General features: G+C 47.8%; 1 protein-coding gene across 3 annotated transcripts in view; it reads right to left on the bottom strand.

The window, feature by feature from the left end:
* Positions 1 to 6,491: 6,491 nt before the first annotated feature.
* The window catches only part of LOC120374956 (myosin-M heavy chain-like), an 89,352-nt gene continuing 71,807 nt past the window's right edge, over positions 6,492 to 24,036 (bottom strand). For all 3 annotated transcript variants that reach the window (XM_039495417.1, XM_039495415.1, XM_039495418.1), the window contains exons 4-8: positions 18,369 to 18,546; positions 16,939 to 17,143; positions 14,507 to 15,129; positions 9,137 to 9,282; positions 6,492 to 7,724 (exon numbers count right to left, since the gene is read on the bottom strand). In XM_039495417.1, the coding sequence (XP_039351351.1) occupies positions 6,929 to 7,724; positions 9,137 to 9,282; positions 14,507 to 15,129; positions 16,939 to 17,143; positions 18,369 to 18,546 (1,948 nt within the window). In that variant the 3' untranslated portion in view covers positions 6,492 to 6,928. The remainder of the gene's footprint in view (positions 7,725 to 9,136; positions 9,283 to 14,506; positions 15,130 to 16,938; positions 17,144 to 18,368; positions 18,547 to 24,036) is intronic.

Below are 24,036 nucleotides of genomic sequence, written 5' to 3'. Positions count from 1 at the left end.
CCTAACCACTGGACCATGCTTCCTCTCAAAGCCGCCGCAAGCAGCAGAAGTTCAACACCTTCTCTTGACCACGCCCATTCCACCAACATTCTCTGTGTCTTCAGGAGGGATCTTTCCAATGTGGTGCTCCAGGGGCTAGATAACTAGTAACCCTCCCCTGGGTTTCCAGGTGTCTGGGGAGCAGGAAGGGGAACACTGGGTAGCCTCTCTCTCCCCTAGCAAGATCATTCTAGGCCACCAAGTATCAGCTGCATTCTTCATTCTAAATGCTTGTCTTGGTGAGTGGATAGGATGTAGGAAGCAGCACAGTTTGCTCAGCAGCCTGCAGCAGGGAGCACAGAGGAAAATGTTCCTTCTGCAGCAGCTTCTTGAAAGATCTTGGGGGCAGAAAAGCCCCATAATCTTTAGAGCAGTAACAAGGAAACCTCGAGTTGTATGTAGCTGAATGCAAAAAAGCCTTGGGCTTCTCTTCCCTAGAATTAGGTGCCAAAGAAAAGGGTATGTTTCTGCCCCAGAGCTGCATGTGTTGTCTTACCAGCTGCCACTGGCTTAGGAACAGGGGAAGGGGAATTAAAATTCCCCTGAAAGACTCAGTTTGGGGGAGGGAGTGGCCTGTAGCTGATGGTCTCTCCTTCAAAGATCATGCTAGTAAGCAGAAGCCACTTAGCCCAGGAGCATGGTGAGAGGCAGTTCTTCCCTGAAGCCTGCAAAAGTATAGCAAGGTCAAGAGTGTTTTTGATGATCTCATTCATGATGAACCTTCAAACAAACTGAACCTTCAAACAAAGCTGTAGTGAAAGTAATAACTCTTATTTGGTCTTGAATACCCTCCCCTCTACACACTGTCAGCTGAAAGGGGCAGTGAGTCAGAGCAGAGGCACTAGAAAGCCTGACTCAACAGCCACCAAAGGTATTTTCTGAAGCACTTATGCCAGAGTTCATATTCTAGAGAGAGCTCTCCAGGGTAATCTTTCCATGCTTTGTGTTTTGCCCTGCTCTTCCTAAGGTCCCACCTCTCCCTTGCCTCCCTATAAAGGGCAGTTCAAGCTGATTGTGTGCAGTATAAAAACAAGCAGTGACTCAGTCCTTGGGGAGGAGTGAAAGTGCTGGCCTAAGAGCCAATGCTTCCAGCTCTTGTTAAAAGCTTTAGGAAATAGGGGTGAACAGGGGCACAGGGGGTGAAGTGGCTGTGGAAGCCAGAAGGGCTGTCTTGGTTAGTTTCAACTCCATCTGTTGCAGTTGTAGATTTTAAGTGAATCTGCAGGAAAGTTGGACAATTGTAACTCCCCTGCCCACACCCCCACTGCTCTCACTTCTGATAGACTTGCCCTGAGTTCCCTCTGTGGACAAATAACTTGCCTTCCCCATGCAGCTAAAAGATGGTTCTTCATGGAAGGGCAACACACAGGCCTTTTCAGCTGGGAGAGTGACTATGGGCTAGGTACATTAGCAGGGATGGAAAGTATCTGCATCAGATCCCCACGGCATTCACACAGACTTTGACTCTTAAGGCACCAACGTATTCCATTTCCTTTCATTAACGTGCTGCCTGCAGCTAGATACTGTGGCTTAATAGAGAGCTAAAAGAAGAGCTGTCTGGAGACCAGAGCAGCTTGTTGGGCTGGATTTACGGCTGTGGGCAGGTGTGTGGTTTTTTTGAAGCAATGAGCCTATTGTGCTAATATCTCCCCTAGCTTGTGTTCAGGACCAAGCACTAATTAATTGAGGACAGTGTCTGTAATTGCAGGTTCCCTTGCTGCTCATTTGCTTCTCTCTGTTTATTAAGGACAATTAAAACTCTTGCACTGGAAGTTTGCCTGGTGACTTGTTGCTGTTATTTCCTGAAGCAAGATTTCTGACTGAATAAAATAGCAGCACCCTCCCTTTTAAAAGAGCAAAGGACAGTGCTAAGAATGGTCCATTTTTGAAAGAACAGACAATATCCTGAATGTTGCTATGCAGATTGTCACACCTCTGAGAAGTCATTTTAAAGGGCTTGAGAACAGCTTTGAACACACGTTATCTATATGGTTGACTTGTATTCATCCTGCTCCCTAATGCTTATAATAGCTTTTTGTGCAGGTTTCTGAAATATTTGGGCTATATTTTTCCCATATCTGTAATCTCCAAGGCTGTTGAGTAAGTCACACTGCACAGAATGCTGAATTAGTTCATACCTCCCTGCAGATGGATGGTCCAGATTTGGCTTTATAAAGTGTCTAGCAAGAATGGAAAATCTCCTGCCTTGTTAATTGTGATGAGTCTTTCATCTTCCTTGCTTTGTGTACTCGCTACATAGAATTGAAACATTCAATACCCTGGAAATTAGTCCATACGCAGATTCCCTTTCAACAGCTGTAAATTAAAAGGACATGAGCAGCTGAGTATACGGAGGATCCATTAAAGGCAAATAATGTTTAAAACATAACTAGACCCTGTCAAGTTAGACAGGCTCCACAATTGAGCTGTTGGTTGTTGCAGACTGTCCTAGGCAAAGACTTGTAGCTCCATGACTATAAGCTTTTTAGTATAGCGATTCAGTCCTTATATGGTTTTATAGTACCGAGCACATTGTTTCTGCTCAAAAAATAATATCCACATGAGTCTACAGTGCATTGTTTCTGCTCAGTAAATAATAATATACCCATGATCTGTTATTGGGCTTTTGAATGGGAGCCTCCATTTGTCTTCTCTAGAGGGAATGTGCCTGTTTTACTAAGAATTGGGTAGAATGGACTTTTCCCATGAAATCTAAAGAAATATCTGGAATCTGACAAATGTTGATATCGAAGCAGTTGTACAGAGTAAGATCAACAGGACTTGCACTAGCTGGCAGGCCTTGTCTAGTTCAGGTGAAAGCCTCTTCTGAAATGGCTCGTTCTCTCAGTCTCAGAGAACTGAGACGTCTCAATTTAAAGACACCCAGTTATTCAAACAGCCACTAGTAAGAACATAAGAACGGCCATGCTGGGTCAGCCAATGGTCCAGTATCCAGTCTTCCGACAGTGGCCAATGCCAGGTGCTTCAGAAGGAATGGACAGAGCAGGTCATCATCCTGTCACCCATTCCCAGCTTCTGCCAAACAAAGGCTAGGGACACCATCCCTGTTGAGTTTGATTTCCAGTTTGCTGTGGAGCAAAATGATCAGCTCAGAAAAAACTTTTAAAGCCTTACAGGGTCTAGAGCTTTTTCCTGCAGTGGAAGTCAAAGCTGTTAGATTATAGTGTTTATAGTGAAATCAAGTATTGGACAGTAGGGAGCTATTAGGATCACTAAACTCATGTCTTTTCTTAAGAGAACTGCCACTGGAGGCAATGAAGTGAAGGAAGAATCTAACCATTTCCTTCACTGGAGAGAAAATGAACCTCCCAGCATCCTATTGCTTTCTCCTGTGTGTGGGGTCTGACAGTTTCAGACTGATCTAGTTGTGGATCTATTGAGAGTGCTTGGCACTTCAGAAGAATCTTTAACCAGCACATGGTGGGCTCAGGCTGCCAATTTATTTTTTAAAAAACACCCCCATCAAGAAACACATGAAAAAAAAGCACCTAGCGAGTCACCAAACATTTTGTCTGTGCTTTTGGGAACATACAAATTATTGCCTAACTGAACTTTAAATAATGGAAAGGATCAGGCTACCATTGAAGAGGAGCGAGGGGCATTCTGCCCAATATCAATGGTCACAATACTATCATTTGCATCAGCAGCACCGGTTCAGTCTGCTCCCTGCTGCTTTCCAGGTGAAGGAGTGAGATGCAAATCATCCTTTCTGCAAAATGAGAAGGAAAGGAGTTAAGGATGGTGTTTGAGAGTAGGATGCTAGCAAATTCTGTTCGACGGACAGGGCCATTTCCTACACATTGCAGCCCTGACTCAAAGAAACTATTACACTGACTAGTCTTGGTGAAGAAGGGGGCACTGGCATTTCCAAGAGCCACAGGCACTCATGTACAGATACCATTGTCACCTGCAAGGACAGAACCCAGAACAAGCCTCTAGTGCTTAAATTGAGAGGTATGTGCACAGTCGTCGTAGGAGCTGAAGCCATGTTAAAGGCTATCAGCATCTAAAGCTTTGTCCCATAGTGGCAAAAGAGCAGAGGGTCCCAGAGCATAGCCTTGGGTTTTTAATGAATGACTGGAAATCACTATCCTGTCGTCTGGAAAACATTCTACCTTTTATCACCTCAAAACCAAGCCAACCTGATTGCAGAGTATATGGAAACTCAGGGTTAGGCAGAGCTATCTGGTCAATTATAAAGCGGGTGTTAATGCTACTAGGAGCTATGTTCCCTACATATTTCTTCTTAATAGGACTGTCCAATGCACTTGTATCTTTCTTAATGTGAAATTAATAGCAGCACTAAAACAAGAAACTTTAAAACTTAACAGTTGGGGTGAGGAAAGAATGGAGAAAATGTTTCTCCTCTATCGTAGGTACCAGCAGAGCTCCATTGGGTCCACAAGAGAATAAGAAGCACTGAAAGTGGAAGATGTGTACACCTATCCTGGGGCATGTTTGTGTCATGTCAGAGGAGATCTCAGCAAATGCCCCCCCCCCCAACAAAATGAACCGTGAAAGCAATTCTTGGAGGGCACAGGCAACTCAGAGAAATGTGTGTGGGTCAACAGAGGATACTGTCCTTAGCCCTTCTCATTTTGATTGTTTAATAATTTGTCCAGTATCTTTCCAGGCATTGAAGTTAGACTGACTGGTCTGTAATTCACCATGTCCTCCTTTCCCCCCTTTTAAAAAATAGGTGCTATGTTGGCTCTTCTCTAGCCCTATGAGGTTTCATCTGTCATCCATGAGTTTTCAAAGATAATCACTAATGGTTCAGAGATTGCTCAGTTCCTTAATACTCTAGGGTGAATTTCAAGTTGGCAGGGCCTGCTGAATACATCTATCTTATCTAAATATTCTTTAGCCTGTCCTTTTCCCTATTCTACCTGGAGATCTTTCTTCCTTGTTGTTTATTTTAATTGTGCTAATCATCTGGTTACAATTCACATTTTTATTGACAACTGAAGCAAAAAAACCAATAAATATTTCAGCCTTCTTTCTCTGTCGTCCTTTATTTGGTCGTCTTCCCCATTAACTCATGGGCCGACGCTTACCTTCAGCCTTCTCTTACTTCTAATGTGTTTATTGAACCTCTTTGCCTTTTATTCCCTAGCTAGGTGTGCCTCACTTTGTGCCTGAGCCTTTCTCATTTTGTCCCTACCAGCTTCTGCTGTTCTTTTATACTCATCCTTAGCAATTTGTCCTGATTTCCACTTTTTGTATGATTCCTTTTTGATTTTCAGGTCATTAAGAGTTCCTGATGGAGCCATGTTAGTTTCTTACTATTCTTCCTTTCTTTCCTCCATGTTGGGATAATTGGCAGTTGTGCCTTTAATATTGTCTCTCTTAGAAATTGCCAGCTGTCCTCAACTCCTTTTTCCTTTAGAGATCCTTCCAATGGGACCATACTTATCAATTCTCTGACTTTGAGGAAATCTGCTTTTTTAATGTCCATTTTCTTTATTTTGCTGCTCTCTCTTTCCTTTCCTTTCTTTAGAATTATGAACTCTATCGTTTTGTGGTCAGTTTCACCAAAGCTGCCTTCTACCTTCATATTCTCAATCAGTTCCTCCCTATTAGTCAGAATCAATCTAAAATAGTCCTTCCCCAGTGTCAGAGTCTACACTGATGTCAGGTTGTCTCGTAAGGATTAGGGGAACGTGGTTACTGAGCCCAGAAGAAGGTGTGTGTTACACCAACTATATTTCCCATAAACCCACTTGGACTCACCTCTAAATTTTGCTCAGTGAGCGCAAACAACAGCGCTGTGTGCTTCCCTGTTCACCTTTAAGCTATCTGCAATCAATCAAATTCTAACCCTAGAAAACAGGTGGACCCCAAAATAAACAAAACACCCATCTAGAGTCATTGAAACATAATTATTAAAACATTTTATGTTGTTAAACTACAGTACAATGTAAACTGTTTCTCTTTTAAACTTTTGAAATACACTAGATTACATCTTGAAATAATCACAAACTTTAAGGTTCACTAGAAGTGGTAACAGACCCTTATTTACAGACCCACAGTTCTGAAATATTTCAGATGTATCATTATTTTCCAGTCTTCTGACATGTCTTTAAGCCAGTTAAAAACCTCATGATTTTAAATGTAGGGGATATTGCTCTTCCACAGTGTTCTACAGGCATTTTGGGGGGGAGAGAAAGAGAGAGAATGCTGTGTACATTTCTTCTGCTTTTTGGGTTTGTTACATGCATACAACGCTGATTAAATCTGAACAAATCTGCATCTACTTTGTTTGGTTTAAAGATGAAAGATTGATTCCCTCCTGCCCCCCAACAACATGTTTCATTGAACCTATCGGGAATCAGATAATGAAATATATTTCTTGGGAGAGAGGACGGAAACCAGTCAAACTAGAGACTTACCCTGTCCAAACTTCCTCCTTCATTTGGTAATACTGCACCTAGTTTTGACCTTGGCTTTATTTAACGCTGATGAAATATGTGCAACAATGACAACCTCACTCATAATCCAGATCAGCTCTTCATCACAGCCGTGTAATATCGAGCCTGACACCATTAGCCCTCAGTGCAATATTAACAACTGAAGCTCATTATTTTCTTTCCAGAGACCTGCTCCTCATAAGAAGCCTAATCATCATAGGTAAGTGAGTCACAAATAGGATGTAAGTCCTTCCTGCTGAAATCCAAAGTGAGGCTGCAACAGCTGATTGCAACGCTGCCAGTAAATTATCACCCTCGTTGGGCCAGACTCATTCCCGGTGTAACTGCACAGTTGTTGGTGGAGTTACACCAGTGGTGACTTCAACTCATTGAGTCTAGTGATAGTTCTGTGCAGGTCTCACTGGCTTAGCCTAGTCTTTTCCAACTCTCCCTAGATTTCAAGACCTGTTATGGGATGTGCTTATCATGATGTTGGGCAGAGCATTCCGCCGCTTCTTCCAAGAGCCCAGCTCCCTCGAGTACCTCCTGATCTGCCGGAACCAGTGGTGAGTCCGTGCCCTGTCGCCATCCCGGAACACGAACGCCTCCCGCCTGATCTCCATGAGTTCAAAAGTATCACTGCAGTCGGGGTCTGCGGAGACGATGCAGTTACTCAGCCTCAGGGGCTCCCTGAGCAAACTGAACTTCCCATTGTTTTTGTCCCTGATCAACACCAAGACTGCATCTTTCACAGGTCCTGGCTCAGCAGCCTCGAGGCTAGACTCAGACACTCGCTTTATGTTGACCATGAGCAGCACCTGCATGTTCTGAAATTTCAAGGTCTTGCTGCCCTTCTTCACCCACTGGCCATCAGGCGGCTGGGCGAGCTGCAGGAGCCCTTCCATCACAAAGCGTGTCTCCTCCCGCAGCCATCCCACGGTTTTGATGGCGGTTTCCCTCATCTCAATGTTGATGACTTCCCTGTTCTTCTTGCTGTCTTGGCGGAAGGAGCGCAGCGTCCACGAATTCCCCTCCTGCTTGGTTTTCATGTTGATGTGCTCCAGGTGGGACTCGATGCGGCTCTTGGCTTCCCGCAGGCTGCCATGATCTGGGTGGTACTCAATGGTGGCTTTGATGATCCTGCTGAGTAGAAGCGGGTACTTGGTGACTCTCTGCAAGGGGGCCATCAGGAAGGATCTTAGATTCATGCGCCGGAGCACCGTGTTGTCGTTCTGGGAAACGTTGAGGAATATTCTGCGGGGATTTAAAAAGGGAATAAACTCAGGTTTGGTTATTCTGCTAGCAGACAATGAAAATAAAATGCAAATGAAGGGCCTTCAGGATGTTGGTATTGAACCCAGCTCCTTAGGTAGCATCCTTAGCCACTGTGCCACTGCGAACCACCAGCCCAGTCTGACAGCCAAAGTGCTAAAGGCTACAAGCCCACAGCAGCACGCCAGGTCCCTGACTGGATGATCAGGCAGCACCCTCATTGGGTACTTTGACTACATGAAGACCCCAACAGGAAGAGGAAGCTTTCTGAGCAACAGACCACAGCCTCGCCTGACCTTGCCTTGCCACCTCGCCCTTCCTTAACCCGTTGATCCAGCCCCTTGCATCAGATCTTCCAGCTACTGACCCCTGCAAGAACTCTGACCTTTGCCCTAGGCTGCCTCCAATACAGATTGCTCCGACCACCCGTGCACACCTGGCTACTGCTCTGGACTGCCCCAAGCCCACTGGGCATTACAAAGGCGTGATGCTGAGAGGAGCTGAACACCTGTGATTCCCATTGGCTCTCACAGGCTTCAGGTGCTCGGCATTTCCTAAGACCAGCACCTGAGGAATGCACCACATTATGGGACAGATCACATCACTTTATTACAGTTCCCCACCAAAGTGTTTAGGGCCAGATCCTCAGCTGGATTGAACTGGTCTAGCCTGACTGGCTTCCATACAGCAACACCGATTTACATCAGATCATAATTATAGAAATGCAGGGCTGGAAAGGCCCTCAAGAGATCATCTCTAGACCATCACCCTGCACCGCTGAGGCAGGATTAGGTATACAGGACTCTCTACTACTAATACCAAGCTCTTATACAGCGCTGTTCATCAGTAGACCGCAAAGCACTTTGCAAAGGAGGTCAGTATCATTACCCCCATTTTACAGAAGGGGAAACTGAGGCACAGAGCAGTGAAGTGACTTACTCAAGATCACCCAGCAGCAGACCTGGGAATAGTCCCATGCCCGTGTTCTACATATAAGGCCACACTGCCTCCCACTGAGGAGTCCACCCTTCCAGTGGAAAATCTGGCACAGGTCAGCAGTGACTGAGAGCTTGTTCTCATCGGTGGACTGTTTGATGACCCGTGTGAAATGAGTTTGGTGGGTCTCAGTCCAATTCCGAGTGGACAAGCATTGGTATCACAAAATCCCTGTGGGCTACCCCAGCAGAAAGGCCAAAGACCTAATGGGCTAAGGAGAGTGAATTACCCTCTCGCTCCTAGAGGGGGTCCCATCAGGCCAGGATAGACACACCCTAGGAAGCCTGAACTGCCCCCTTCCCACATACATGGCTTCAGTTTCTAGGCTCCATGGCTGGTGCTTTTCTGGATCTCTCTGGTCCCCATAGCCCGTGATAGACACACTCAGCCCATGTTACCTGAGTAGCTCTTTCTCCTTCTCCAGGGCATTGAGCATGTTAACTGAAGAGGACTGCTGAAGACAGTAGGTCTGAAAGGCCGGCAGCATATTGACAAACTCCAAAAAGATCTCGCCAATGCACACAGTCATCAGGTCCTCGTCGTCCTGCAAACACAGAACCCGGTAGCCACTGCAGTCAATCAAGGAGAGACGGGGCTCACCAGGGGTGATCCCAAACCACAGGCCCAATCCTAGGAATGCTTCCTGCTGGGCAGAGCACTTGCTACGCTAAGCAATCCCACGGTGTTCAAGGCAGTACACACTAAGCCTGGTAGTGTCTGCATGAAAAGTGTCTGTGGACCAGATTTTCAAAGGAGCTCAGCTCACTGGAGGTTGAACCTACCCCATTGGGGGTGAGAGCTTGAAAACCTAGCCCCACTTCTCTCAACTACACAGCACCCTAAGCAGGAAAAGAAACCTCAGGGGAGACACACACACGTCACATCAATGCACTCAGGCTCAAATCCAGCCTGATCTTCACTCGCTGAACTCAATGACATGACTACATTGCCTTCATGAGAGTTCTGCCTGACCACAGGGCATGGCCCTATGAATGAAAGGGGGTGAAGTTGCATTGTTCGAGCCAGCGAGGAGCACCCAGGGCTAATGTAATCCAAACCATCCTTCCCACTTTTTCATTCAAGAACCCAATGCGCTTTACAAATGGGTATTAATGTCCCCGTTTTCAGAGATAGGGAAACTGAGCTGCAAAGGCTAAGGTCCAGATCCTCTAAGGCATTTAGACTCCAAACTCCCATTGATGTCAATCGGAGTTAGGTGCCAAACTACCTTTGCTGATCTGGGCCTAAGTGACTCACCCAAGGTCACACAGCATGTCAGTGGCATGTCCCTACGTACAATAATAAATGGACACAAATTGGACATCAGGAACGGTAACATACAAAAGCCAGTAGGAGAATACTTCAACCTCCCACTTCAATCTCTATAATAGATTTTAAAGTAACTATTCTTGAACAAAAAAATTTCAGAAACAGACTTCAAAGAGAAACAGCAGAACTAAAATTCATTTGCAAATTTAACACCATTAATTTGGGCTTGAATAGGGACTGGGAGTGGCTGGCTCATTACAAAAGCAGCTTTGCCTCTCCTGGAATTGACACCTCCTCCTCTATTATTGGGGGTGGACTACATCCACCCTGATCGAATTGGCTCTGTCAACACTGGTTCTCCACTTTTGAGGTAACTCCCTTGTCTTGTCATTATATAATGCCTGCATCTGTAACTTTCACTCCATGCATCTGAAGAAGTGAGGTTTTTTACTCACGAAAGCTTATGCCCAAATAAATCTGTTAGTCTTTAAGGTGCCACCAGACTCCTTGTTGTTTTAGAGCTGAGAATGGCACTCTGATCTCCTCTGGTGCTGCTCCCTGGGCTGAACTGCTTTCCTCCAATTACTGCTGACAGCATCTTCAATGTAGGTGATAGAGAGCAGCCTGCAGAGCTGCCGGGCTGTTTGTTAGGTTCTTTGGACTTGCCAGAATTTGTCAGCTTAATGGGTTTTTTGTTTTTTTTTGCCAGGGCAGTGGCCCATCAGGAGCCCCCTCCCTTCTAGCTTGGATCCTCCCTCCCAAGGGCAGGCAGGTCATGACCCCTGAAACCTGTTAATGAACTCGCTGGAGGTCTGAATCTACCTGCAAGGAAACTCATCCCCATATTTCTTGGAAACTTGCCCAATCCTCTCTTCTTGTGGAGGGATTCCCCCCCACTCTATTCCCCTTTATGCTCTGTGCCACGGTTATCCTTTTCTGACTGAAGAGTCTCCATTCAGGGCTCCTTCTAGAGCCCATCCCCATCCCCTGTCTTAGGGTGACCTATCTGTTTCCAGGGGCTGGCAGTGGAACATGATATCCTAGAATATCAGGGTTGGAAGAGACCCCAGGAGGTCATCTAGTCCAACCCCCTGCTCAAAGCAGGACCAACCCCAACTAAATCATCCCAGCCAGGGCTTTGTCAAGCTGGGCTTTAAACACCTCTAAGGATGGAGATTCCACCACCTCCCTAGGTAACCCATTCCAGTGCTTCACTACTCTCCTAGTGAAATAGTGTTTCCTAATATCCAACCTAGACCTCCTCCACTGCAACTTGAGACCATTGCTCCCTGTTCTGTCATGGAACTTTCCCCCTCTAGGTGGCTGGCTCAAGTGAAAGCAGTCCCCATCTGAAAGTGGCTAGGTGACCTATAGGAAATGAAGAGCTGATCTTGGTCTCCTCCCCAGGGTATCACTTAACCAGGTCAGCACCAGTGGAGACCGATGATGGAATTGGCTGGCCAATATGGATTACGCCCCTGCAGGTTAGGGTGAGGCGGAGTGTGGGGCTGGTGAAGGCAAGTTGCATGACTGCACTGGTCTGTGGACAAACAGGGGTCTTCGGCTAGCAATGCAACAGGGGTTACTGTGGAGCCATGCGAAGCACCCTCTCCTCCTGCCACAGGCCAGTGGCACTGCCCTGCCACCACTGGCCTAGACCGCAAAACCTAGGCTCTGAGCGTTCTCCCCAATGGAGTGATCCAGAGTTGTTACTGCCAGCCGATCTGCCACAAAGAATTGCCAGGGAGGCCTGACACCAGGGCTCGTAAATGACACAGGCAGCGTTCGAGAAAAATGAGCAGGGGTGAAGTGTAACTCAGCTACAGATTAGGGATTGCCTTGTCTTTGTTCTGAGCTATCGGGATGGCTGGTGTGCCAGGGTGCTTTTAATGGCTCTCCTTTGGGCTAGACAGGACTCTGCGATGCTTTGTAAAAACAAATTTCATGGTAAATTCCTGTTTTCTTTCCATGAATGTAATAAAATAAGATACATAATAAGAATATGGTGCCAGGTAAGGCCACTGGCTTTGCTTAAGGGTTTGCATAACAAGCAGCCTGGAGTTAATGCTCTGATGCCTTTTAGTGCAGGAATCCATTGTGGTTGCAAAGAGGGTTGAAGACAGAGGCAGTCAGAGGGAGAGGGACTGGCAAAACAAACAGCTGCTTTCAGTGTTCAGCTGCTTGAGAAATTGTTGAAGGGCAATTCTGACCTTGGCACACGTCTGTCCTTCCTGTGCAAGACACTAGGAAGCTGATGCCAGGGCTGCTGTGTCAAGGTCATTGTGTGTGTGTGTGTCTCCAAAGTACAAAAACTTCTGGCTTGAACTGATATTGCAGCTAATGGATTGTGTTCCCTTCGAAGAAAGTGGGAAGTGTGAGCTTGCAGTTGTCACCCGTATACCCCTGCTGGCCTAGGCTTGTGTTTTGCCCTGCCACAGAATCTCGGTATCAGTGGGATGGGTATCTTGGGAAAGTAGCCCTGCAGCCACGCGGTCGTGATTGCATTGTGCAATGCTGTGGGATAGAGTCAGAGGAGGTGGTTGTCATACAATGTTGCACATTTAAAGGTGACCGGGAAATTGTTTTTACAAAATGCCCTCAGCTGTAAGCAATGTTTGCTGAAAGCCCCCGGCAGCCAGGCTAAAAGGGGAACTCGGCACATCACAGGGTCAGCTTTGATTCTCAGTTACACTGATGTAAATCTGGGGTTAAACCCCACATCTGTTGATATTCCAGATTTGCAGTTGCGTAACTGATCAGAATCTGGCCCGGTTGGTTTCAAGTGGGGTTCTCTACTGAAAAATGACTATGTAAAAATGGCACCTTCTGACTTAACAGATCTTCTCCTGGGATTTCAGTGTCATATCTGCAACTTTTTTAGTGTTTTTTACTGTTAGCCCGGCAGGGCCAACATGGCTAAGGGCAAATCAGCTGGAGTCTGTTCCTTCTGCTGCATCAACAACTCTGTGTACCAAATTCTGATCAGTTTCTCTGTGCGGCTAATGGATAGAGCTGGGCAAAACATTTTTCATGGACAGTTTTCCTCTGGAAAATGGTGTTTTGTAGAAGTCAAAATGTTTTGCAGGAAATGTTCAGTGGAAAAAATGTCAAGTGATTGGAACTGAAATGGAGTATTTTTCCACAGGACAGAAATTCTGTTTTCCACCAGCTCTACTAATGGGGTCGCACATGCATAGATAAGAGTTTAATCTGGCTTGAAGAATCTTGATTGGTGATGGTGTATGAGAAGGGAAAATCCCACTTTGACTCCCTAATCCAAGGCTGAGTTTGCAGAGCTGACAATTTACAAGGAGCATCTTTTTACATGTAAACTGAGCACCTGTGATGGAGAGACAATAAAGATAGTGCCCCCCTAATGTCAGTTTTACAGTCCCCTTTGAGCACAGAACCACATTTTCACATGCCCCTTTTCTCCTTTCTGATTCCAGACTCATTTACACGGCCCTGCCCCATTTTGAATTCGGCTGATAAAGTGACACTGGCTGCAGAACCCCACTGGAGCCAGCCTTTAGTTCCTCAGGAAGTTGTTTTGCTTTTCAAACACAATGTGGTTTTGCAAAGGTTTAATTTTTTTCATTTGAGATACCTTGCCAAAGCACGTAACATATTGAAAACACGGCACGTACCTGACCCCCCTGAACACTGGTCCTGTGCTCCAGCTGACTTCTATGCTCATGGATTATTGCCAGCTTTCTACATGTTGGGGCTTCGTACCATAGTGGGAGTGAGTAGTTTGATTGGAGTTGGACATTGTGGGACCTACGCACGTTATGCTAGCTCTGGAGGGTCCTCCTAGGCTCCGGTGATCCTCCCACATCTGGCTACATTCCTAGTGGCCCCATTCTCTAATATAATTTTTGTATTGCATGCTACTTCCAGTGTGACTGTTCTCACCATTTGAGATTGCTGCCTGTTTACAAGGTAATGTTATGCGGGTGGTTAGGTGAAACCTCACTGAAGCTGGTTGGTGTATCAGCTGCCCTTCATTCAGGATAAATGTAAGAAGCAATTCAGCTCCTTGATGGAACAGACAACTGAAAAAGTAGGAGCCACCACCCAAAACACAGGCCTCATACAAGACTGGTCAGGAATCTGAGCTATGTGGGTGAAGGGGTTTGACTGGGGGCTGGATGCAAAAGCAGGAGGTTTGGTATCCTTTGATGGAGTCATGTTCGTGAGAGAGAGAAGCAGGAGAAACACCCCAGAAGCAGCCAGAGGAGGCATCAGGGAAGCCCTAGAGACAGCCAGAGAAGCACTCGTAGCATGACCCTGAGAAAAAGCTAAGGGAGAGAGACTTTTGGACAGAGTGCTGACTGGTAAGAGGCTGAGAACTGGGAAACAGAACCCAGGAGCCCTATTCTCAGCCCCCCTGCCCTAACCACTAGACAATGTTACCTCTCAATTAGTGCTATGATGTGGCCCTGTGACTGACCCAGCCACTGTTGCTATGGGCAGAAAGCAAAGCTGAGGGACCGTACCTGATCAAAGGCCTGGTCAATTTCTTCTTGGAGATACTCCAGAAAATTTTCATTGAGGTCAATCAGCTCCTGGATATTGCTGAACACCACCAGCAGCTGTTCCTGCGTCAGCAGCCCAGCCGACTGCATCGGGAGGTAGAACTCCTCCTTGATGATCCGCAGGTCCTCACCGTAGCTGGCTTCTGTGTTGACGAACTCCAGGATCGACTCCTTTCGCTCTGTCCTGCGCTTCTGGCACTTCACACACAGGTTGGCTCTTCTCTTGTTCTGGTTCTGTGCATCTGTCTCCACTGGGAAATCTCTCTCACCGCAGTCAGTGCAGGGCCGGTGCGCCTCCCAGGCCTGCAAGGAAGTCAGTGTTTCAGAGGCCCTGTTTTTCCACTTCCTGGCCAATGCCTGGCCGATGCCGCTGTCCGCCCTCTCCACCTCTGCCGATCTGGTTCTGGTCGCGCCGCCGGCCTCGGCATCATCCCTCTCGTCAGTTACGCCGACAATGCCGCTGTCCGCGCTCAGGCTGCTGACGTTGCTCCAGCGGTGCTTGGATCGCAGGGAGCTGCGCAGGGAATGGGTGTTCTCGTCAAAGCTGCAGCCATGGGGGATGTTGGCTTTAGCCACCACCGGACCTGAGCAAAGCACAGACACGAACGAAGCTCAGGACGTGCACTGCTGACTGGGCAGAGCTCACTCAACAGCCTCCGAGCTGGGGCAGCCTTGGGAGCTAGGAGCCTAAGGGAAAGGACTAGGGGAAAACAGGGCTGCACATGGTCTCCCACCCTTCTTCTGCTGCTGGATGGAGAAGCCAGAGTGGAGCCCCTCCACCAGTCCCACTGCTAAGGGGGCTTGAGCCAGCCTGTGAGTGCCCATGTCAGTGGACTCTGAAATCACACAGCCCCAATCCACCGCTCGCTTGCCTCAGCAGGTGCAACTCAGCAAAGTCGATGCAGCCACTCCCACCAGCTGGAGATCTGACCCTTATGATGGACCTTGAAAAAAATCATCTCTCCCCCAGGGATTCGACCTGGGAACTGGAGCACAGACATTGCTGCGCTTTGTGTTGTTACGTGGAATGGCTTGTTCTCTCTCCCTACCATTTATTCTGCAGTGCTCAGTATGATACCTCGTGCCAGGCAAATAATACGTCCTTCTGCCCCCAGGGATTGATGTTTCAAGGCCGTAATCTGGTATGGCTAAAAAATAAACCCGGCAGTGGTGGGGGATGGGGTTATTTAGAACATAGACCTAGAGGGAGCCAGTTGCCAGACGAACCTTTGAGTGCAGGAACCCCTCTATGTTATGAATCACAGAAAACATCTTGTGAGGGGGAGTGTAAACCCCACAGGAGGCAGGGAAGGGTTAATGGGCTGCTGCGGGCCCAATCTGCCCTACTTTGTGACACGGGAAGCAGGTGTCAGGCTTTGTGGGAGGGGCTAAAAGGGGAGAGCTCAGCTCACAGACCTGGGGCTCTTGCTGTGGGCGGGTAGGTCTGGGGACAGCCCCTGTCAGGGCCTCCCCAAGGGAAGGGAAGAGTTCATTTCTTTGTGTTTATTGCGGAGTTTGGGGGCCTAGCCAGGGAGGGCTGAGTCACCTCAGCCTGGAAGGTGCTGGAGGGAGCCGCAGAAGCCTAGGAGGGGAGCAGAGGCAGAGCCACTACTGTGCCCTGGCATAAATGGGCAGGCAGGAGGGCGTGCGGCTACACGCCAATTAGCTCATCTTATCCGTGTCCCCCACCCTCTCTTCATCGCAGGACAGTTCCAGGCCTTATAGCCCAGGGACTTTGGGCTGAATCTCCTCTCACTTATGCCAGGGCAAATTTGGAGTCCAGTGGGGCCAGTCCATGCCTGTGCCACAGCTGGACACGGGCACAGTGACTTTGTGCCATCCTCGTGCCTCCCATATGCGGGGGGCTGCCAGGAGCCACCTTGGTCCCTTCTGGGGATTAGAGCAGGGGTTGCCCTAACTTGAGCCCAGCTGCCTGCAGCCGCTCTTGGCCTTGGGGCGGCCAGGAATAGCCAGGCCATAGGAAAGCCTGACCGTGTCCCCTCCTCCTAGAAGTACTCCCAGCATGCCCCCTGCACGAAGGGATCCTGTGGGGGTGGTGCAGAAATGTCTGTCAGTTCCCATGGTTGCTATGGTCTCCTCCCACCACTCGGGGGTTAGCCCAGATTACACCAGTGTAGCCAATCAAACTACACTGATAAACGCCCCTGGACCAGATTCTGAATTCCTTTACACCAGTGCAAGCCCAGAACAACTCCTCTGAAGTCAGTGGTGTTACTCTAGATTTCCACCAGTATAACTGAGATTAGGATCTGGTTCATCGCCACTCTGAATTCTAAACTGCCCTCGTCGAGGGAGCAGAATCTCCAGTTACAATTAAACTAAGGAACGACACAAACAGTCCATCTAGGCCCATGCAGGAATTGTGCAGGTACCAGGGTCTCTCTCCTGCCGTCGCTTCTGCGCGTGTTGCCGGGCTGCTGCCGCAATCTTCAGCTCCAGCTGTTTTCTCTTCACAGCGTCTGTTGGCATCGGGTCACTGAAATGAGGCCGCAGACGGCACTCCCGCTGGGCCTTGACACAATCCGCAGTCTCCTGGGCGATGTCAGAGCTGGATCTGCGGCAGCTTGGGCTGGAATTCTGCAGCAAAGGCAAGTGGCGTTAGGGCGGGGGCCGAGAGGTACACCGCTACCTCGATATAACGCCACCCGATATAAGACGAATTTGGATATAACGCGGTAAAGCAGTGCTCTGGGCGGGCGGGGCTGCGCACTCCGGTGGATCAAAGCAAGTTTGATATAACATGGTTTCACCTATAATGCGGTAAGATTGTTTGGCTCCCAAGGACAGCGTTATATCGAGGTAGAGGTGTATTTAAAAGCTTTGTCATAACTGAAAACAGTGATGGAGCCAGCCGGGGCTCTGCAGGCTGCTGCGTGCAATGACAGACTCTGATCCTGCTGCCACTGAAGTCAATGGCAAAACTCCCACTCCTGGGGGCAGGCTGTGTGCTCTGGGGCTAGGGCAACTGCAAGGGAGTCAGGAGACCTGGGTTCTAAACCCAGCTCTGTTGTGGGGTCGTGGGCCGATCACTTCACCTCTGTTCCTCTTCTGCTCTCTAGGGCAGGGGCTCTCTCTGTCTCTGGGTTTGTACAATGGGGTCCTGATCTAGGCACTACTGTAGAACAAATCACAGCATCAAGAGAAGTAAGACTGAGCCCATTGTCTCTTCCATTCACAGAGGGATCAGCGTCACCAGTCACTGAACAGTTCAATGTTGTAGTTTCAGCCACATTTTTAAAAACGAAACCTAATTGTTGAAAAGAGCGTGAATATACAATCAGTTGGTTGCACAGCGAGTGTCTGTGCTGGGTAGGTAGGGTGACCAAATGTCCCAATTTTATAGGAACAGTCCCATTTTTGTGTCTTTTTCTTATATAGGCTCCTTTTACCTCCAACCTCCTGTCCCGATTTTTCACATTGGCTGTCTGGGTAGGGGTGGGTGGAATGAAGTTCTTATGAGGTTCTTGGGGGCTATTTGGAGGTTAAACACACACCAAGTGGTGCTCCAGGCCACCCCTGGCTTGCTGGGATTGTACAGGGGTGAGGGAAGAACTAGCCCTTATTACACTAAAATTTTCCAGGAAAAAAAAGCATTGAATTAAAAATAATGCAACAGAAAAACTTAATTTAACAAAACTGAATTGATTCACAGATTTCCTTTCTACATCCATTCCTAGGGTCAAAAATCAGCCTTGTTCGTATCCCCCATATCTTTCTGAACACTCTAACTAATTAAACGCTAATGGTGGCTAGCGCCTGGCGAAAACCACCTGCCTGGGGTGAAATGGGAATTTTCCCTTACGTTTCCTGCAGGTTGAGTGTCACTAGGTGTCTCATTATTTGGCTTGTTCTTCCAGGTCCGTGTTGCCATGGAAATGACTGTACATTGATCACTGTCCTCCTCTGGAGAAGAGAGATCAGCTTTCCTAGGGTCACATGATCCCATGGACGAGGACTCCGAGGCAGTCTCGGCACTGCAACTGCAAAGGAAGGAGCAGAAGCCAATCAACATCATATCTGTGCAAAGGTGCAGCCATCACTAGGAGTGAGGAGGTAACCTGAAATTCTTGACAGAGATGGGTTTGGACAGGGTACCCTGGTCTGAGCAGCGCCCATCCGTTCAGAGAAGGATCCCGACTGGAAGGCTTCGGTCCGGTCCTTGTTTCAATAATACACTTGTGTGTGGTTTAAGGAATCTAAGATCAGCTCAGACCTGGCGATCTCAGTTACAGCAGTGCAAATGCAGAGTAACTCTTCAAGTCTCATATGCTCATGGTACATTTTTTGTTTATAAATTACGAAGTATCCCCAATGCAGACCACAAAACATCTTTTTAAGTAGCTGTTACTCAAAGAGACTGTCAACATAGAAATCATAGTCTGTACCTGAAAAATGTTACCTTCTATTGGGACAAGCAACCCCTAAAATTGCTATAAATTAAACAGATTAGAGGAAAATATTTTACTCTTATTTTTTTTCAGCTTGTTTAATACGGGCCTGATCCAAAACCCGTTGAACTCACTTGATAGCATTTAAAGTATCACCGCAGTCCACTGTTTTCATTCTGTGCCTGTCAGTTCTCCCCTCTTTGTGGGAATCACTCAGCCACAAGGGACTTTTACAATAGGGAAAAGTGGCTATAAAGCTATAAAAACTGGCCCAGAGGGATACCGTAGTGCCTGGCACTGCTGTGAACTCATTTTTAAAAAGTGCACTCAATTTAAATGGCCAGTGTCTCTAATAAAACAAGTTATTTCCAGGGAAGATGGGAACCGGATTTGGTGCAATATTGATAGATTAGCGGCCAATCAATGGGTGAAGAATAAGAGGGAAGTGATCATGAGGATACTGACTCGCCTTCTGCTTTGGGTTTATATCACCAGGCACTCTGTTAAGAGGAAGTTTCATTTCCCTTGGTTCAAATTCCTTTAACAAAAAGGGCTGTCAGGACTGTACAGACAACCTTGGTGTAACTGACCAGAGAGACGCAGGGGACTGGAATACAATCAGCGTTTGTGGCTAACCAACACCTATTATAATGACTGCTCCTTTACATAGCTTTTTACTCCTAGGCTACCACTGATGCCTGACAGCTGCTAAACGGTAGCTCCCAGTACTGTCACATATCAAGGTATATAGATACTCCCTTTATAACTAGGGATGGGTGAACTGGCTCAGCTACAGTGAATGAGCACAGACCCCAAACTGAGTCGGGTTCAGAACAGACCCAAATCTTCCTCCCAAACTCAGAGTGAATCTGTTATTACGCCTGGAAAAGTTGGTTTTTAAATGAATATTTTCATGTTCACACACTTCTGTGCTTCTAGATCCCAGCTGGGACTAGCAGAGGATTTTTACAATTAGAGTCTGATTGACAACACCAGTGTCACCGTGCAATGCTAGGAGAAGGCTGGGAATCGGGACCCCCTGGGTTCTATTTCTGGCTCTTCCAGTGACCTGCTATGTAGGTCTTGTTATGCCACTTCACTCTTTATGCCTCTATTGTCGCCTCTGTAGAATGGGAATAACAAAATTATGACTGCTGGGTGTGTTACAGTGACATCTAGAATCCACTACTGAGACCAGGGACCCACTGTGCTAGGAACTGCATAGATGTGAAGTAAGAGACTGTCCTGCCCCAATCTAAATATACAAAGAGTGGGAGGGGAAACTGAGGCCCAAGATGGTGAAATGACTTGCCCAAGGCCTCCCAGCAGCCGAACCAGGAATAGAACCCAGGTCTCCTGATTCCCCTTGCAGAGCCTTAGGCACAAGATCGTACAGACCTAATTTGCAAGAAAGTGATCATTTATGTTTGTCTAGTGCTTTGAGCTTTTCTCATGACGTGTTACCTGCTCTAAGAGCAGAGAGTTATTACTAAAAGTGAAGATGTGGGAGCACTTCTCTGGGAATGATGTCTGGGGAGCTCCCTCACAGTGTTAGTTTTTGAGGCTTTTATATATTTTGTTGACTCTTCTAAACATTTCCAAAGGCGACCCTCCCCGGGAAATGGGAACCAGTTGTGTCCAGGTGGTTTTGAAAAGGAAAGAGTGGAAAAAATAGACTATTGTAGAGTCAAGAAATTAAATCTGCACTAGGGTTGGTCAGTTACAGGTAAGAAAGGCAAAAGCTAGGATTCCTACAGCAGTGTCCATGCTGTATGAATGGAGCTTTCTTAAGACCTGCTTCACATGCTAAATAGATTATTGCAGCGGTTCTCAAACTTTAGCAATCCAAGGATCTCCATTTTGATTTAAACATTTTCATGGACCCTCCGCTCAGCCCCAGGCCCTGCCCCCACTCCACCCCTTCCTCCAAGGCCCCACCCTGCCCCCTCCTCTTCCCACCCTCGCTCCACCCTGCCCCTCCTCTTCTCCGCCTCTTTCTGCCCCCTCAAGCGCGCCCCATCCCCGCTCCTCCCCCACCCTCCCAGCGCCTCCTGCATGCTGCTGAACAGCTGATCCACGGCGAGCAGGAGGCACTGGGAGGGAGGGGGAGGAGTTGATCAGTGGGGCCGGTGGTCCCGGACAAGACTCGTGGACCTGCTGGAGCACCCTCACAGACCCCCAGGGGTCCGCAGACCCTAGTTTGAGAAAACCTGGATTATTAGTTTTGGGTTAGATCTATACCACAAAATATACTGGCTGTGCAACATGCCACAGTTAATGCAGATTTCCCCACTGAGACCGCTTTGATCTGCACCACTGATGTCATCTGTCTGGTTTAACCAGCCCCAGGAGGCTCTTCCAGTGCAAGGATGATCCTCCAGCAGTGTAGAGCTGAAGTAGGAGCTCTCATGCCATTCCTTCTCTCTGCTGCAAGAGGTGTGTGGCTGGGATTCCTCCTTGGCTGATATTTTGGCCCCTTGGCTCTAACCTGTGCAGGGGGAGCCAGCTTTGCACACGCTGCAGCAGGATCAGGGGAGTGCAAAGGGAAGGCATTTTTGCTCTCTCTCACATGCCTGTACAGCACTTGTTGCCGTGCAGTGGCATCCCAGGGCCTGGCCCCTTGCTTCTTGACTCTTTAAATTTGACCTCTGTGATGTTTCCATGGCATAAACATCCTTTATTTTTTTCTTCTTAAAAGCAGTTATTGTTTGAAATAAGGCTGTGGCTGGGAAGCTGACGGATAATGTAATTGACACCATAACTAGTGCAGACTGGCTCCGCTGTTTGTCTTCAAATCCGCTAAAAGGATCCACAAATATCTTATTTTTGTCTAAATCATGTTCCTTTGTGAGCTCCATACCAGGACAGCTCTTGTAGGCTTCGGATCAGTCTGCCCCTGGTAGGGTGTGGTCACCTGATCCTGCTCTTAAGTCATGCCGCCTCTTTAAAAATGCCCCCCTGGAATCTCAACTCCATACACTGCTCTGCACTTCTCGCTCTAAGTTGCTGTGCAGTGGCACTGTGGACTGTTACAGGACTGCCCTGTTCACACCAGATGTGGCTGCATTTCAGTGGTGGGGGAAGTGATTCCCTCTGTAAAGAGAGGAAGTTTGTAAACTGCCTTGGGATCCTTAGGGGTGAAGATCGGTGTCTATATGTGCTCATTTTAATACTAATACAGGTGAATATTATGTTGAGGGGTTTGCCCCTGCCCATCTCTAGCCAGTGCTTCTGAGGTGATCTTTCTCCCCATTCGCCCCACCTGCCACCACTTCCGCTGGGCCCTCCCTTCCTCTCTCACCAGGTCTTCCCCACAGAATCTAAAAATCTGGCTTCCTCACACACTTGCCTCATTCAGACCCTACCCTAACCATGGCCAGAGACCGTGGAGTCTGCCACAACATCTCCTTGATAGTGGAACTCTTCCCTCCACCAACTCCACTGGCCTTCCTGTTCCCTTTCACTGAATGTACTTTTAGTTATTCCAGAGTTCCCTCCATCGTTCTAGCTCCCGCCTGGGTCCCGAGCGACGGTCGTTTCCTCTTCTGAAGACCCTCTTGCCAGGACACCAAGCTCTCTGCCAGCCCCTTCACTTGGGGTAACAGGTGTAAATCGGTGCTGTCATGCTCGGCACATAGACAAAGTGCTATACCTAGTTTATTTTCTCTTCTCCGGGCCTCAGGACTTCATTCCCTTTTGCATCTTCTGGGTTATTCATCTTCCCTCTCAGCTTCCTCCATTAGATCTTCCCATTTATACTAACCCCATCTGACTTTCCTTCCTCTAGCCATACGCTAGCTGTATTCCCTCGGTACTCTTCCTGCCAGGTGTTCACTGTATTCTCTAAGATAGTCTATGCTCTCTGTTAGTCATGGCCCACCAGTGGACTGTAGGCAAGACTGTGCAGTTTGTGGTGGATCCAGTATGTGCCACGCTGGACACCATGTTGTGAGCCCTTTCCCCAGCACCACCCACTTTCTACCATATTACCAAGCTTAGGACCCAGCTGCCTCTGTTCTGGACTCCAGTACAGCATTTCCTAGCTGAGCAGTTGTGAGGCTTGGAGCCTGGAGTTCTCCCCATCCTGGCCTTGAGTGGTTGGGACTTGAAGTTCCCACACTCCATTGCAGGCCAGAGCACAAGAGAATTCAGCTGGGAAGAAATATACTAGGGCCCAACGAAGCTGCAGCAGAATGGTCTGTCTGTCTCTCAGTCATAGGGTTTTATCCTGCCATCCATCACCGTAGTGTCTGAGCATCTTTCACATCAAACCGATAGCAGTAGCAAAGTCCCTAGTGGACTTAATGGAGTCTCTGGCACTCCTCCACCTGCAGGGTAAAATCTCTTGGGCTATTTATTGTGTAAGGTGCTTTGGTGGGTTGATTTTTGTTGATCCTTGTTACACATCACTTCTCCTTCACACCAAGTTTTCAGGCTGGCAGGGAACTATGCAGGGGAGTGAGCAGTTCCATGTGAGTGTGCTGTTTTCCTCTGAACCTGTGGAGCCATCGCTTCTCCCTGAATCTTCTAGAAAGAGATGCTCTAGTCCCACCCCGTCTGGCGCTAGACAGCCAGGACTGCATCTGTGCACAGTGCCTTCCTTCAGTCCTCTGCCAAACCACCATCGTGGGTGTGGTCTGTACGAGCTCCTGTGTGCCATCCATGTCCCTTCCTCTCTTCTTCCAGCTGGACGGGCTTTTCTGCCTGCTTTTCATCTTTTCACACTTCCCCTGATCTTGTTGGCCTTAGTTTTCTTTGCCCTGGACAACAGCTCTTTCATCTACCATCCTTATGTCACCCAGAAAATCTTTTATCCTGGAGTGTCTTTCTCCTTAACCATCTCCCCTAGTAGCACTTGCCCCACAAGCCCTTTCCTGTCCAGTCAGTTCCTATTTCATTACACAGACGTCCTCATTTCCTTCTCATCCTCCCAAATTCAAAGCTGAACAGTATGAGAGTCCCCAGTTCCTTACGTGTCCTGGCCCTGGACAGTGATCCCACATCGTTTAGACAGCTCGGAAACTGCAACTTATGTTTAAAAGCCTGTATTGGATTTCCACTGGTAGACCAGTGTGTCTCTTC

Source organism: Mauremys reevesii, linkage group 11 (genome assembly GCF_016161935.1).
Source record: "Mauremys reevesii isolate NIE-2019 linkage group 11, ASM1616193v1, whole genome shotgun sequence".
Lineage (NCBI taxonomy): Eukaryota > Metazoa > Chordata > Testudines > Geoemydidae > Mauremys > Mauremys reevesii.
The sequence above is the reverse complement of the archived record's forward strand: the minus strand, read 5'-3'. Positions and strand labels throughout refer to the sequence as shown.